Source organism: Panthera leo, chromosome A2, assembly GCF_018350215.1.
Source record: "Panthera leo isolate Ple1 chromosome A2, P.leo_Ple1_pat1.1, whole genome shotgun sequence".
NCBI lineage: Eukaryota > Metazoa > Chordata > Mammalia > Carnivora > Felidae > Panthera > Panthera leo.
Window position 1 is genome coordinate 159,325,608 of NC_056680.1, and position 17,192 is coordinate 159,342,799.

General features: G+C 43.2%; 1 protein-coding gene across 1 annotated transcript in view; it reads left to right on the top strand.

Moving 5' to 3' along the window:
* Positions 1 to 17,192, top strand: part of CNTNAP2 (contactin associated protein 2) — a 1,228,588-nt gene that overhangs the window by 555,696 nt on the left and 655,700 nt on the right. The window contains exon 13 of the mRNA XM_042927363.1: positions 15,727 to 15,927. Within this exon, the coding sequence (XP_042783297.1) occupies positions 15,727 to 15,927 (201 nt within the window). The remainder of the gene's footprint in view (positions 1 to 15,726; positions 15,928 to 17,192) is intronic.

Genomic DNA, 17,192 nt, shown 5'->3' on the forward strand with positions numbered 1-17,192 from the left:
TCATTTCCTGTTTATTAAGCCAGAAAGCTGGCTGGCATTCTTCCTACATCGTCTACTTCTTTCTGCCCCACCACCCGACTCTGTCTGTCTCTCCCTCCCTTCCCCCCTCTACTACCTGCCGGATCCAACCCATCAGTATTTTTTTTCTTTTTTTTTTCCTATCAAATATGTTTCAAACTCATGCACCTAACTTCCGCTGCCAACACCCTAATTCTTGGTACTGTCCTCTTTATGCAGGGTTTTATTCAGAGCTATACATGGCCTGTCTGCTTCTACTCTTATCGACTCTTACCTGCTCTGCAAATAACAGCCAGAGTGACCTTTGAAAAACACGTTGGATTGTGTTGCTTCCCTGCTTGGAACCTCTCCAGGCTTCCTATCATACTTTGCATTTTTCTGAGGGCCTCACGCCCTGCACAGGAGGACTCCTCAGCCTGACCAACCGCACCTGCCTCCTTCAGTCCCCTCTGCTTCCTGAACCCACCTTTGCGCCATTTTCTCCCTCTGCCTGGAACTTTCCCCTGTTCCACACTTGACCCTGTCTCCCTCATCCCCCACCACCAGTTCCTTCATCTTTTAGGACCAGTTTAAATACCCATTGAGCTGAGTTTGCCCTAGGGGCTTCCTCTCTGTTACTGTTTAACACTGTTATCTGGTTATTTCCTTCAAATCACCTGTCTCATTGAGTTTTTATTCTTTTTTTTTTTTTTTTCTATTTGATCTCCCTTACAGTCTCTGAAAGTCAAGGCCAGGTCTGTTTTATTTACCATGAACAAACTTATGGCTTAGGGGTCTAGAGTAAGTGGGCATGGTTATTGCATGAATGAATGAATGAACAGATGAATGAACGAACGAACTTTGGTGATGCCCACTGATACCATACAAGTTAGATAAGAAATACCTTGGGGCGCCTTGGTGGCGCAGTCGGTTAAGCGTCCGACTTCAGCCAGGTCACGATCTCGCGGTCCGTGAGTTCCAGCCCCGCGTCGGGCTCTGGGCTGATGGCTCGGAGCCTGGAGCCTGTTTCCGATTCTGTGTCTCCCTCTCTCTCTGCCCCTCCCCCGTTCATGCTCTGTCTCTCTCTGTCCCAAAAATAAATAAAAAAAAAAAAGTTGAAAAAAAAAAATTAAAAAAAAAAAAAGAAATACCTTAAGCTCATCTCAGAGAAGTACCTTTCTCAGGTTTAAATCCTCTCTTTTGGATTCCCTGCCCCACCCCCCACCCCCACACCACCTGCCGCTACAGACACACATAACCCATATTCCTTCATAAGCAGCAGGGACTGTTCTCAGCAAAAGTGGGAACTTCAGATTTTCACATCTGACTCTCATTAGCAATTCGGAAATATTTATCCGGGGAATCTAATCAGTTGATTATTTCTTCCGCTTCAGGCCTTTGCGAGGCACCTATGTCTTGCTCTGGTCACTAACACCATGTTGTCCCACGGTGAGTGTTGATCTGGAATAATAATACCCAAGGCTTACCAGTCCTCAGCACTGCCAGTGACAGTAGGTCAAGCAAATACCAGAATGGCTGGCACCTCCCTATGACTGTCCTGAGGTGAAAGGCAGTGCAGGAAACCACTTACATCGTGGAGTGGGAGAGAGGAGTTCTAAGGATCATTAACTGTATCCACATTGGAAGCAAAAGGCATGAGGCAGGCATCCCAAACCCCTGTGGGGTGATTGCAGCTACATGAGAGCCTTGCCCCCGCAGATCAGCACTCCATACGAAGCATACCCTTTCCATCCGGTGCCCCCCCCTGTAGGCCTCCCCAACATCGACACACAAGTCCTAGGCTGTGAGCTTGTTAAGGATATCAACTACCTGTGTCCTCCATTTACCACCATGCTGGATGAAACTGTCCAACGTAAGACGATGTTATGAGGACTCCACTGCTTTCCTCTTTTACCCGGAATACAGGATTGGAGTAAAACACTTGGCCCAGGGCATAAAGGTGATTGGTAGGTATAACAAAGGACCACCGAATGGATGGGTGGCTTACAATAAGAGAAATTAATTTTCTTATCGTCTTGGAGGCTGTACCTCAGGGGTCAAGCGGCCACAGGGTCGTGTGCTCTCCGCAGGCTCTAGAGAGACCCTTTCTTAGCCTTCCATCTTCTGGCAGTTGCCCTACTCAGCGTTCCTTGGCTTGTGGTTACATTACTCCAATGTCTGTTTCATTGTCACACGGTGTTATGTCCGTATGTCCACGTTTCCCGTTTTACGAGGACACCGGGCACAGGATTTGGACCCATCGTAATCCAGTTTGACCCCATCTAAACTGGATTACGCCTGCAAAGACCCTATTTTCAAATGAGGGCACATTTACAGGGTCTGGGAGGTCACAGATTTTGTGAGAACGCTCTTCAGCCCAGTACGGTAGGTTCGGCTGGATTCATAGATGTCAGATAACACCTTGATAGTGTTTCTCGGGTTTTTATATTTGAAAACTTTGTACTCACCACAGTAGGTGAAAATCACTCAATCGGAGAATTTGAGTATACCTGTACAAAAAAATTGCAGATGTCTGTCAAAGTCTATACTTAGATTATGCTCTTTCCTCATGCAGGAAATGAGAAGGGACCCTGGGCTTGGGTGGGTTACATCCTCCTCTGTCATCCTCCACTAATTTGTCCTATTACTTGATCACTCCTTTCGAGCTATCATCTCTCAGTTTCAATCCCGTAGGCTTAAAAATCCTATAAAGCTAGTTTTTTTCTTCCTTCTTTCCGCTTTCTCACTTGTCACTTTTGCCGAAGGGTCAGTAACCTTTTTCTGTAAAGGGCCACAGAGTAAATATCTTAGGCTTTGTGGGCCACACGGCATCTGTCACAAGTATTTGACTCTGTCTTCATGGGGCAGGGCAACCAGAGACAATGTGTAAACAAATCAGCCTGGCTGTGTCCCAGTAAAACTCCATTTATGGATGTGGACGTGTGAATTGGATACAAATTCCATGCACCATGAAATCTTCTTCTTTCGACTTTTCCGTCCATTTAAAACTGTAATAAGTGTTTCCACCTTGAGGACTTTACAAAGAGGAGGTGGACTAGAGCTTCCCAGTCTCTGCCACGTCTTGTTCCTGATCACTAGGTGACCCACCTTCACTTCACCTTTTATAGCATAGATCCCATTCTGCATGCTACAGAATGTTCCAGGTCTCTTTTTCTCTTCACTTTTTGTCCTTTTCCTCTCTACTTCCTTCCTCTCTCCCTCCCTCCCTCCCTTCTTCCCTCCCTCCCTCCCTCCTTCCTCCCTCCCTTCCTTCCCTCCTTCCTTCCTTCCTTCCCTCCTTCCTTCCTTCCTTCCCTCCTTCCTTCCTTCCTTCCCTCCTTCCTTCCTTCCTTCCCTCCTTCCTTCCTTCCTTCCTTCCACTTGCCCTCCTTCTTTCACTTCCCCCTCCCACTGGTTACTGTGTTTCCAAAATAAATACCCACTGCCTCTAAATTATATTTGATAATTGCACATTAATTACTTTAATCATATCCTATTTTCTACAAATGGAGGGGTGGTGATAATAGGTCATGTCAATATTCATGAGACAGTCATTCCCTTATCCAAGATTAAAAAAAATAGGCTTTAAAATCTCTACGTGAAATAAATACAAATTGTAAGAATCCCTTGGTTATTGTGAGAAGTGTGTGTTTTCTCTGCTGGGTGATCAGCCTCCAAGCATATCCAAAATGAGAATGCCGTACGAGGTCCTGGGTGCCCATAGCCCAGCTTCTACAAGTTGCCAGTGACAGCCAGTTTCGTTTCATTGGTCTCCCTCTTGCCCACCACGGAATCACTTTGAAACAAGTCCCAGGCATCAGTGATATTTTAGCCTGTATCTATGAAAGATCATGGTTCTTTTTTTAAAAAGCATATCCACAATCACATCATCACAGCTAAAAACCAATCATAATTTCTTAATGTCTTTAAATATCCAGTGTTCAATTTCCCCAATTGTTTCATAATTGGGCAGCCTCCATTCTGTGGGTCCCAGAATATGAATTAACTTTATCATGCCTGATACTGCTTTGTTGGCTCAGTACACATTTATTGAGCACTTGAGTCCCCTCCACCAGGTATTCTGTTAGGTAATAAGGATTAAGCAAGGACAGTGATGCCCACATTGCCCTTGGCAACTTAACAAGTGGTGGCAACAAAAAATACGTTACAAACATGCTATGAGAAATGCAAACCCACTGGTAAACTTAGATTTTTAGGAACCAGATGGAGATGGAAGGACATCTAACTTGAACTTGGTGTGGTACTGGGGATTGGGAAGTGGGCAGTATTTTCTGCAAAGTGCTTAACCATCTGAACCCTGATGGACTAAGAGCTAGGGCAGGTGGCTGTGTTTTTGGATCAGGGCAGAACTTGCTTCGTTGAGAGTCAGCCTAGGATTTAGGAAGCTTCACAGAGAATCATTTTTAAAAAGTGAAATCACCTAATACATTTGTACTTCTGTTGAAATGAAAGTGAGAACACCAGTTCCACTTCCTTTGTATATGTTAACTCTGATATTTTAAGGCTTTCTTTCCCTAAAAAGTTATTTCTAGCTAATTATCCTTACCAAGGAACTTAATCTGTCAGACTGTCTTGCTAATGTTCCTCACAATGGGGTCTGCTTCAGTGAAGGGAAACTGACTTAATGGGGAAAATTAAATACTTAGAGAAGTTGATTATTTGGGGATTTTCTTCCAAGGTGATAAATGTTATCTGTATCACCAGCACAATTTTTGGGGGGACGCCTGGGTGGCTCAGTCGGTTAAGCGTCTGACTTTTGGTTTCAGCTCAGGTCATGATCTCATGCTTTCATGAGTTCAAGCCCTACTTTGGGCTCTGTGTTGACAGCATGGAGCCTGCTTGGGATTCTCTCTCTCCCTCTCTCTCTGACCCTCCTCCACTCGCACTATCTCTGTCTCTTTCAAAAATAAATAAAGAAAAGAAAAAAAAATTTAATGAAGCCTTGTGCCTGGGTTGGAAGAAGGGAGAACAGCCACAAATCCTCTAATGGGAAGGATTACTTACACCACAGCCCTTAGTGTCCCTAAAGAGGTAAACTGCTAGGATATGTTTGATCTCCCAAAATTTCAGGGAGCAGTGATGTGAGCTTGGGTCAACATGAAAGGAAAGGTCATGTGGTAAGATTCTGTTCTGTTAATAACGAATCAAACTGTCATTTCCAATTGTATGTTTTCTGCTATATCAAAGCTTCTCGGAAACTTCAGGAAGAATGTCATTTCTCAAGTCAGCCTGTTGCAAGTTAGGTTTAAACTCAGTGCTAACAGAAAATAAAATTCCCCAACCCTAAAATATACCTAAAGTACAATACTAGAGAATATTAAAGTGTCACATGTGTTAAAAAACTTGGTGTGGGTGATAGGTGGGTTTATGATTTATACACTAAGTCTTACTGCTTGGATTATTCTGACCGTTGCCTGAAAATTAGCAGTTACTTTTAAAGGTTGTACCCGTAATTCCTTATTTTGGGTTCCTCCTCCACTAGGTCTTTGGTGGCTTTAATGGCCCTCACTCATCTTTGTGTGCCCAGGGCGTAGAAAAGTGCTTGGAATACAGCAAGGTGTTCATAAGCAAAAGTCCCTCCGCTCCCGACATTCTTGTCATGGAAGGAGGCATCCATGTACTTAGCACAGGACCCTTACTCTCTTACTCTCCACCCTGGATAGAATTGGTGGTGGTTTTAAGATGCTCATTGCACCTTAGGTATATTTTTATGTTGCTCTTTTAAAAATCATTGCAGTTTCACCTCTTGTAAATACCGCAGGTACAATACCTATACTCTGTAATTTCCGATATCGCTTTGATTTTTTCACCTGTAAACACTTTCTCAATGCGCAATGTTTTTCTGAAGCTTAATACTATCGAGTGCTCTAGCGTGATCTATAATCCCATGAACTATATTTCAAATGGGTGCTTTATAGGAATGATCAAAGATGATAGGGATAGAGGTTTGTTATAAACTAAATGAAGAAAGGACTAAGGTATATAATGAGCACAATATGCATTGAACGTTTGCAGACTGCTCGGAATTTGAGATGCACCAGTAAAAAAAGGTATAAAAAAATTCTCCAGCGTAGTGGAGTTTACAGGCTTTGAGGAAGGCGGGGGTGGGGTGGAGAGGCAGACAGCACAAAAGAAGCATCGTAAGTAAGTAAGCTATATACTATGTTAGAAGACCACATATGCTCTGGGACAACAAATGGAGAAGGTGAGGGGCAGTGTGGGTTGTAACTTTGAATAAGGCAGGCAGGGTGGGCCTCAGGGAGATATGCCATTTGAGCCAAGACTAAATAGAAGTGAAAGAGTTAGTTCTGAGACCAGGGGGAGATGCCTTGAAGGCACAGGAGACAGCCAGGCCCCGAGACTGGGCCACCCGTCAGAGCCCAGCAAGAGGTAGACCAGAGTGGGAGGTCATTATTTCAAGTGATTTTTTTTTTCCGCCTAGAGTATATAGTACGTTTCAAGATATTTTTTAAAATAACAGGAGGTGTTATCTTTAAAGGTCCACAGGAATGGTCAGTCACTGATCCTGGGTGACATTTACTTAGTCCCAAGTTGGAATTGAGATCAAAATCTAATTTCTCTTATAAGCAACAAGAACCAGAAAGCAGCTTTCTCTTGCCACACCGGGCAGAAAACTCCTTGTTGCCACAGAGATGAACTCATGAGGGTCAAACACATGCACCACATCTCTACCTAGTGTGAGTGCAAAGGGGAGGGAAGATTAGCTTGTCTAAGTGCTGACAGAAATGCAGTCAATAACTCCGGCCGTGTTGTGAAAGAATTTTAACGTCCCTACGATGGAACAAAACCAGTAGCAAATATCCTTCTTCCCAGAGAATAGCTAATGCCTTCTTAGTAAAAAGACACAAAGAAGCTCCAAATTGTTCTTCAGGTGGGTGAGAATCATCCACCCAGTATGTCTACATGTTCACAGCACTCGATTTGTCATCCATCTTTGGGCTGGAATTGTGAGCATGAAAATGATCAACACTTTCCACCACCCGCAGAACGTCATCTGTACTTTTAGCTCATTTTCCCGGTGCTTCCTGCAGAGGCCCCATCTGCTTTACATACCTGATTTCTCCACACGGGATGAGAGCTGCTTATGCCTTCTGAGCCCGTACGGAGCTACCATTGTGAATGGCTTGAACCACCCCAGCCCGCCATGGTGAAATGGCCCCTATGTCATTGGAGGCTAGGCTACAGAGATGCTTGGAATGCTCTCACAATAGGTACTGGGAGGGAGCAAAATGCGATACCGAATTGCTAATACTTTAAATTATGTCAGCAGGATTATACTTATTGAGAAAGTCTTCCAAACAAAATAATGATCTAGGAAATGGATGGTCTTCAAACTTATACTCTGGAAAGACTGATGGGATTTTCAAACAGATCCTCTTACAAATGACTAAAGAAAAAAGAAAAAAAAAAAAGAAAGAAAGAAACCTGTATTACAGCCTAACCTTATGCTGAGTCTTTTTATCTGAAAGAGTTACAAACAATTCTGTAAAAATTAATACTTTAAACAACTAACTACAGGTGGCTCACTATTTAAGAAATTATTTTGCGACTTAGTGAAGCACACACAGCTCAGGTAAAATCACTAATATTTCCTAGATTATTACTTTGTAAATCTGGATCTTCATCTAAAGTTTATGTGAAAGAAGGTATACTTTGATCGTTTGTTTCCATGTGAAATATTTCTAGCTTATATCCAACACCCACAGTAGGAAGTATGACATCAAATATAACATTAAATTAAGCCCATATATATCCCTAATCTTATTCCCCTTGGCTCATCCATGATCTTAGAGGAAAAGCTTTCCACTTTCCACTGTTGAAGGTGATGTTAGCTGTAGGTATGTCATACGTGGCCTTGAAGAAATACTTGTAAAATATGAGTTGATCTTTTATCTCCGCAGGTTTTCAACACCTACCTGTGACCATGCATTAGATCGTCCAACCCATGCACAATTGTCAGGGCTCTGGAATCTTATATTTCACTATTCCAGACCCTTCAATTTCCAATTGATCTAGAGCCCACCCATTAAATCCTTTTTGTCTCCAAAGTACTTGGTCTTAACTATAAGAAGAATAAAATGGGTCTTACCCTATCCTTCATGTGGCTCATCACTATTTAACCTTTCTGATTCACCGGCAGTGCCATACCTACTTGGCCATTTCACAGCTTTCTAAACCTGGGCCACGTGGACTTTCTATAGGAACTCACAGTGTCACGGTGCCCTGTGCACATCTCTGTTTTAGCACTTGTTTGTGATTTGTAATTCCAGGCTTACTGTTCTCTTTCCATCAATGGACTACAAGCTTGTCGAGGACAGGAATTCAAGTCTTTGTCCTTCTCATATCCCCAGAACCTAACCATGATGAAAACGGTCAGGAGCTCAATAAATAGCTGTGAATGCGTGCAATATTGAATTATATTACTGTTTTATGGCATTTTTCTATGTTTAATAGGTTGTATATTGTTGTCATTTAAAAAGTCTGCTCTCGGGGCGCCTGGGTGGCTCAGTCGGTTAAGCATCCGACTTCAGCTCAGGTCACGATCTCACGGTCCGTGAGTTCGAGCCCCGCGTCAGGCTCTGGGCTGATGGCTCAGAGCCTGGAGCCTGCTTCCGATTCTGTGTCTCCCTCTCTCTCTGCCCCTCCCCCATTCATGCTCTGTCTCTCTCTGTCCCAAAAATAAACATTAAAAAAAAATTTAAAAAATAAAAGTCTGCTCTCTGAAAATTAGTGGGTTCCTGTGGGGAAGACAATACATTTTTTGATGTGTCACCAACCATGTCACCACTGGGTCAAAGGGATGAAGAGTGAAAAGAGCACTAAATCCAGATTTAGGAGACAAAGTCTCTATCATTTTGCCACTAACTCTTCATAGTCATTTGGGCAAGTGACTTATCACTCCTGAGACTTGGCTTCTGTACCTCTAATAGAAGATGGTCACAATGGATGTTCTCTAAGATGTTTATGTTGATGTTATTTGGGATTCAAAATTTTTCACATGAGAACATGGCTTCCTTCGAATGTTAGGCTTCCTGCCTTGGATATGTCTTCCTATAAGGCTGCAAATTTTTTTTATGTTCATTTATTTTTGAGAGAGAGAGAGAGAGAGAGAGAGAGAGAACAAGGGAGGAAGGGTAGAGAGTGGGAGACACAGAATCCGAAGGAGGTTCCAGGCTCTGAGCTGTCAGCCCAGAGCCTGACACGGAGCTTGAACTCATGGGCTGTGAGATCAAGACCTGATCCAACGTCGGACACTTAACTGACGGGACCACCCAGGAGCCCCAAGGCTGAAATTTCTGTAGCATTTAATTGGCCATCCTTACTCATATCTTGTTCATAGTTAAGGCTCAACCACTGTTTGACGGAATCAGGATAAGAGCCATTAAGACTCCTGTGCCCAAACACAGCCACAGATAAAGTTATTGGAATGCAGTTTATTAGAGGAGAAATTTGAGGATAATATGAAAAATCTTGGGTGATACGTATACGATAGTTCAGTTCCCATTGTGTTATCGTAAGAGGGAGAAACCCAAAGTCATTCCTGAAGTGTAACTGTAATAGATACAAGGACTTGTAAGGAACTTGGACTGCAAGTTGATGTTGGTTATGCCCCTCTAAGTTATATGTACCATTTTAAATTTAGGTAGTCTACAATAGTCTCTTTTTTTAAAGATTATTTCAGAGTTCATATGAATAAAGGTGAGAAAAAAAAGCTCTCAGATGAACAAATGAGTCCTCAACCAGTACCGGTGATATTGTTTGAAAATCAAAAACCCTTAGATGGCATATGCAAATGTATAGGACACGCAAATTTCTTTTTTCTACTGGATTCAGCTCCAACTGGACTTTTAATACAATATGCTCTATAATGTGAACTTCAGATTGTATATGGGTAGCATAGAAAAGAGTCAAAAATAGCCTATACGTGGTAAAGAAATTGGTTATATCCTGGGAGGAGTTGTTCTTTGCTTTTTTTTCCACTGGTCATCTCCTGACTATCAGTTCCTGGTCAGAACTTCAGCCATACGACGACTTGAGTCCTCATGAAGTGAATTACTTGAGAATTAACAGATAGGATAAGGATGTGGGGTCACTGGCATAGGTAGCAGAGATTTCTAACGTCCTCATGTCAATATAACTAAGCTGGGTAATCTTGAAGACCCTGTTTACTGCCAAGGAGAGGGATGTGTTTCCAGAGTATGCTCCGTATGTTTCCCAGTATTTGAAAAATATCATTATATTGTCTGTATTGAAAACATTGTACAGTGTGACAGTTTTTAAAAATGTGATTACGTGATGAGACAGAGAGTAAGCTCTCAGCAATCACAGAAGGCACTTTCATAACACACTAATCCAAAGAGAGTATTTGAAATACACTCGCTTATCAATTGCTTCTTCATAAAAATGAAACAGCCATACATAGTGGTTTCTATTTGCATTACACCCATACCTGATAATACAGATTATATAAGTTGTATATAAACACATTACAAATATGGGAATAGGATTCTTAATTTTTCACTTATGATACTAGCAAAGGAAACTCTCTGCAGTATAACTTTCTTCTAGATGGTGGATATCTGCAAAATTGTTAATATCCATTTGTCACTTAAGATTTAATGGCTCCAAAGGAGCCATTGCGATGTGTAATAGGCAAGCATTAAAAAATAATTTGCAAGATGCATCAACAGTAATTGCTTTCTGCCATTAAAATAGAGTTTACAGATTTCCTTTTATAATGCCATGACAATGTAAAAAGTTTTAAATCTTTATCTATCTATGCACACACACATGTTTTTCAAGCCTTCTGAAGTATATAATTTTATTGAAATAAAGGATAGTATGTCAGAGAATAAGTTTAATTAAGCATGCCACATTAACTTGCTCTAAACCTTCCTGTGCCAAGGACTTTCCATTTCACTTTGGGGTCACACACCTCCCCCATCCCCATTACACCTCAAACTTTAATTCCTGCTATTCTTTCCTTCCTCACTCACTGGCCTCCTTGTATACCTGAACAACACCAGAAATATTCCCAAGCCAGAACGTTTTCATTTGCACTTTCTCTGTCTGGAATACTTTTACCCGGACATTCACACGGCTTGTTGGACAATGATCTTATTTATTCAGATGTCACGTAGTGAGGCTTGTTTTGCTGTCCTCGGTCTTTAAAAATGCAGTCAGACAGGGGCACCTGGGTGGCTCAGTCGGTTAAGCATCTGACCTCGGCTCAGGTCATGATCTCACAGTTTGTGGGTCTGAGCCCCGCGTCGGGCTCTGTGCTGACAACTCAGAGCCTGGAGCCTGTTTCAGATTCTGTGTCTCCCTCTCTCTCTGCCCCTCCCCTGTTCATGCTCTGTCTCTGTCTCAAAAATAGGTAAACATTAAAAAAATAAATAAAACTGAAAGTGCAATCAGACAAAGAAAAATACCATATGATTTCACTTATATGTGAAACCACTTGTATGTGGAATCTAAAAAAAAAAAGAAACAGAAACAGACTCCTAGATTCAGGAAACAAACTTGGTTACTGTATGGGTTGGGGCAGGGGGATGGGCAAAATAATTGAAGGGAATTAAGAGCTACAAACTTCCTGTTACAAAATAAGGAAACCATGGGGATGTAATGTACAGCATAGGGAATAGAGTCGATAATATTATAATTACTCAGTATGGTGACAGGTGGTAACTAGACTTGCCATGGAGATCATTTCGCAATGTATCAAAATATCGAGTCACTATGATATATACCTGAAGCTAATAGGGCATCGCATATCAATTATACTTAAAATTTTTAAAACTGCAATCTACGCATAGCCTACTCTTCCATTCTCCGATGTAGTTTTTCTCACCATTATCAATTGCTAACTACATATGATATTTTAATTTTTTTGTTTATTATCTGGGTTTTTTTCCCCACTAGAATACAAGAACATAAACTGCAAACACTTAGAATTTTTTTTTCCTCTGTGGTTCCCCTAGTGCCTAGATCCATATCTGATCCATAGTGGATACTCAGTACTGTTTGTCGAATGAGCGAATGGGCTATGAAACAAATATAAAGAACGTGTTGCCCAGAAGATTGGCACAGAAATGTGTGTGCTCAAATGCGTGGGTGTAGGGTTTAGGGCCAAGCAGTCACTGGAACCAAAATGTTAGCAACTCATCAATATTAACATATTGGTTAATATTTTTAAAGTTATTGACAGAGACCGTAATGGGTGACCATTTTATTTTACTTGTTTAATTAATGTTTGCCTTTATGAACATCATTTTGTGTAAATTAAAAAGGGGCTTATGATACTTGAGAAAGGGTCAGAGTAGAATGCTGTTTCATTATGAGTTAAAGAATGAAAGTCATGGAATATTGGAATATTGCCATAGAACAAAGACATGGTCCTGGTAAGGATTTTTTTTTTTTTTTCGTAAGTAAATAGCGAGTAGTGTCAAACATTTGAGAACTCTATACTAGAGGCTGATTTTAACAGAAAAGAGATAAAGTTCACCGTATTTAATTAACAGATCTTTACTTAGGTGAAGGTAAATGCGAAGGTCTGGATATAGGTGACAATCCGTTTGCGGTCAGAATCATGTCAGAGACAGAATTACTAGAACGCATTGTATTTTGTTGCTGCATCAGAGCAGCTGAAGGAAGACAGTTCTGATCAGGCCAAAGGTGAACGTGGAAAACGATCATCCTATCCCATGGAAAACGTGTTACTACATGGGCACCGTACTTGAACTTGCTTTAGTTGGTTTCAGAAGAGCAAAGTGGAAAGGATTCTAATACAGAGGCACATTGTAACTGATGAAGGGAAATTATAGTTTAGAACGACGTGACTCGCCCAGGGTCCCTGAGGAAGGTCAGAGCCAGAACTTGAACCAAAGTGATTTAAGAAGTTCCTGGATCAGGTTATTTGTGTTCTATTTATGTTTTTTTAATTCGTTTTATTCAATGAATGTATTGTCAAGGTCTCTTATGTGTAATGACTATTCTAACCACCGTGCATACAGCATTGAAAACAACCTCTTCCTGGGGCACCTGGGTGGCTCAGTGAGTTAAGCATCTGACTTTGGCTCCGGTCATGATCTCACGGTTTGTGAGTTTGAGCCCCGCATCGGGCTCTGTGTTGACAGCTCAGAGCCTGGAGCCTGCTTCGGATTCTGTGTATCCCTCGTTCTGTCTCCCTTCCTGGCTCTCTCTCTGTCAAAAAAAGGAAACAACCCCTTCCTCCTCCTCTTCTAACGTAGACGGACAGACAAAATGAAAATGGGCACTCAGCCGGAGAGGGATAAATACTATGGAGAAAACAAAGCCGGACGAGGAGATAGGAAGCAGCTGTGGTGGAGGAGGGGCTCAGCAAAGGAGAAGTTGGCTTCAGGGCAGACCTCAGGAGGAGGAGGGGTGACTCCTGCTGCTATCTAAGGAAAGAGCTAGAGCACGGGCTCCAAGATGGGCTGGCCGGCAGGCTTGAGGGATGCAAGCAGCTCGGTGTGGCTGGAGCTCCACAAACAAGGGGGACATTTGGAGAGCAGGAGGGAATAGGGCAAGGTAGATCGCGGAGAGCCTCTGGCTGTTTCAACAACTAGTCTTTTACTGAGCAAAACCCCGGGCCACGTGAGGGCTCTGAGCAGAGTATCCGAGTTTGGCGTATTTTGGAAAGGCTTCTGTGTGGAGGGTAGGTGTGAGAGTGCAGGGGTGGAAGCAGGGGAGGGGTGGAAGGGATTGTGAGATGTGGGCAGCAGGAGGTGGGGGCTTTGACCAGAACCGGTGGGGAGGTGGAGGTCAGGTGCACCCAGATCTCAAATGTAGAAGGCAGAGCAGACAGGATCCACGGAGAGGTTGGATGATGCGTGTCGAAGAAGGGGGGTGGAGGATGTAACGGGAACTCTGAGGCTCCTGTCCCGAGCAGCTGGAAGAACTGAGTTGTCATTTGCTGAAATAAGGAAAACTACGTGAGGGACTAGGTCAGAAAGTCTCTTTTAATCTCTGTTCCCTTGTAACTTATTTATTTGTGGAAGAAACTAGATTGCGTAACCTGTAGAGCTTCACACTGCGGAGATTTTGTGGACTCTTCCCTCGGATCTCACTTAACACAGTCCCCTCCCCCTGTATGTCCTAGGAGCTGGCAGTGAGGACTGTAAGCGCGATGAAAGTCAGGTTTGATGTGGGCCAACACTGCCTGCCATGCAGCGTTGTGTTCCAATCCCACCAGAAGGCACAGCTCCTCTGGTTGTGCTTGTGGTTGTAGTATGAGCCGTGAGTACCGTTGCTTAGCTCCTTCTTGTCAGAAGTTCCCAAACGAAGGTCCTCTGGTTCCCTCAGTTAATCTTCATGTATGAGCTGAAATACGTCCGTAAAGAGACCGTTAATTGTGTTACAGAACATGCAGGTAAGGTAGACTAGATGCTTGATTCTTTGTCCTTATTTCCTAAAATTCAAAACAATGAGTTAGTTACCTGGCATTTCCCACAATTGGACATTTCGTTTTATTTTCATGAACGCCTGGAATTAAACATACCAGATGTATTTTATTCCATTGCAGGAGATTCTTAGTGATGTTAAAATCATCCTTCTCTGTTCCGGGGGGGCTTTGAGCTGCCCTCCGTTTCCAGTAGCTCATTTGTTTCTATGTGACGTTACGTTCCAGGCTTATCTTGTACATTTTCAGCCCCGGAATCAGTCACTTCACCTGGCAGCCCGGTTTTCTCTTAATGAAAAATCCTATTGGGTGATGACAATCTGGTGCCACAGGTTGTCCTTGTTTGGGGCCTTTTCCAGTGGTCGGAGCTAAGACGTAGGTCTACATTTTTAAAAAAGAAAAATTATGGGTTCATAGTGATGCTTCTAATTCAAATTCAAGAGTACATAGGGTTATATTTCAGACTCATCAACCTTACGTTTGCTTCTCCTTTTCGCACATGGAAATTTTCAGGGTCCAAAACATCAAGGTAATTACTCATTTGTGTGGTTGCCCAGGTATAGAGCATTTCAATAACAAGATGCAGGATCCAAGTTCATCCAAAAGGTCAGGTGAAAATATTTGTTGACAAGAGGAGGGTGCGTTTTCTGATGAGCGCAAACAGCATAGACAAAGATTCTGAGGCCTGAGAGAGCACAGTTCCTTTCAGAAAGCACAGATACTGTTGTATCAGAGGTGTGATGGGTTAGAGCGTCAGGAAGGAGTGGGAACATAGCGGGCTGTGGATATTAGTGTCAACGGGAGACATAAGCTGTCCGTTCTGTGTGTTCCGGAGGTATCTTGCATTTGTTCTTAATAAGAAATATTTCGGGACACCCGGGGGCTCAGTCGCTTGAGCGTCTGACTTGAGCTCAAGTCATGATCCCACAGTTGGTGAGTGCGAGCCCCACATCGGGCTCTCTGCTCTCAGCGTAGAGCCCACTTGGGATCCTCTGCCCCCCTGTCTCCCTGCCCCTCCCCCGCTCATGCTTGCATTCTCACTCTCTCTCCCTCTCAAAAATAAATAAACACTAAAAAAAAAAAACAACCCATTTTTTTCTACTTTGTCTATACAAGCAAGACTTCTCGGATAGAAGTTTAAGGTTAGCTGTCCTCAGCCCTGTTCTACGTTGAGTCAGGGAAGGTGGAGCCCAATTATTTTCTGCCGCTTGCGGAAGCATTTGCGTCCTAACGACCCGTTTTCGTCGTTCTGTTTCTCCCCACAGAGGACAAAGTGTGGACCATCGTGTCTCACGATTTGCAGATGCAGACCACGGTGGCGGGCTACAGCCCAGAAAAATACTCCGTGACGCAGCTCGTTTACAGCGCCTCCATGGACCAGATCAGTGCCGTCACCAGCAGCGCTGAGCACTGCGAGCAGTACGTCTCCTACTTCTGCAAGATGTCCAGGCTGTTGAACACCCCAGGTAGGCTGCGAATGGAGGGTTCCTTTTAATTACTGTCCCAGCTGGTGCCTGGAATGACTGCCACCACCCAACAGGTGTGACTTAGCATCTCCCAGTCCGGCCTCCCCAAGTGCAGGCAGCTGTGACCACAGTCAACTCGCACTTGGTTTGTTTTCTGGAGAATGAAACTGACAAAGTACGATGTTAAGAAAAAAAGAAAAAAAAATTCCCTGGTCTGCAACGTCCAGGTTTTTCAACTTTCCGCGCCTACATACGTGCACGAGTGTTTCTGGTGCTTAATGATCAGTCGTGGCTTGGGGCAAAGGTGTCTCCGAGCCTCTTGTGAACTTTCAAGCGATGCCTTCTGAGCTGTTCAGTTGTGTTTAAGGAGAAGCTGAAAGGCCGCCCGAGATGAATAGCGTGTAGCACAGCGATAGAATTCAGAGCCCTTTGCTGTCTGCAGTCATTTAACAGGATCCGTTTGTCTCAAGGAGCTCGACCTGATTGTTTAGGTGTGGGACGGCTTACTTTTAGCGATGCTTCCGAGTGTGTGTGTGTGTGTGTGGGGGGGGGGGTGTACATGTGCGTTAAAGGTGTAAAAACTAGTGTCCAAAGGATGCGCTGGAAATAGAGATCCGTGTGCTTTGGGGTTCTTGGCCGCCAATTCAAGACGTTGACAGAAAACGAAATCCCTCAGTCTGTAGTGTGACAGAGCAGAAATAAGGCATGCGCTCTGACCACACTTTTCAGCCGTGCCGCTCTCCAGGTGTGCGATTTGGGTGGCGTTGGTTGAACTCGTAAGCCTCAGTTTCCAGTCTTTTTCATTCAGATAGGAATCATAATGCGTATTGCAGGTGAGTGAGAATTTAATAAGTTCGTGTACTAAATGCTGACTGCAGGGTTTGATCCACTTAAGGACTTTATAAATAGCAAATAGCGTACTGATTATTTGTAATAGTAAGCATTGGAAGTGGCATCATACCGCATCACAGACCCATGGGCTATTTGATGCCCCAAATCGGTGTTGGATTAGAGGCAGTATTATGTGGAATAGCTTACAAAGAAGAGTTCTAATAAAACATTACACGGTATTTTAAAGATTTGCGTGTATTTTATGCGCTGAAATTATAGACAAGTGTAACCTCTAGAATCTAATAGTAAAATCTAGGGGCGCCTGGGTGGCTCAGTCGGTTAAGCATTGGATTCTCTTTTTGGCTCAAGTCACGGTCTCACAGTTTGAGTTTGAGCCCCACACTGGGGCTTGGGAGCCTGCTTGGGATTCCCTC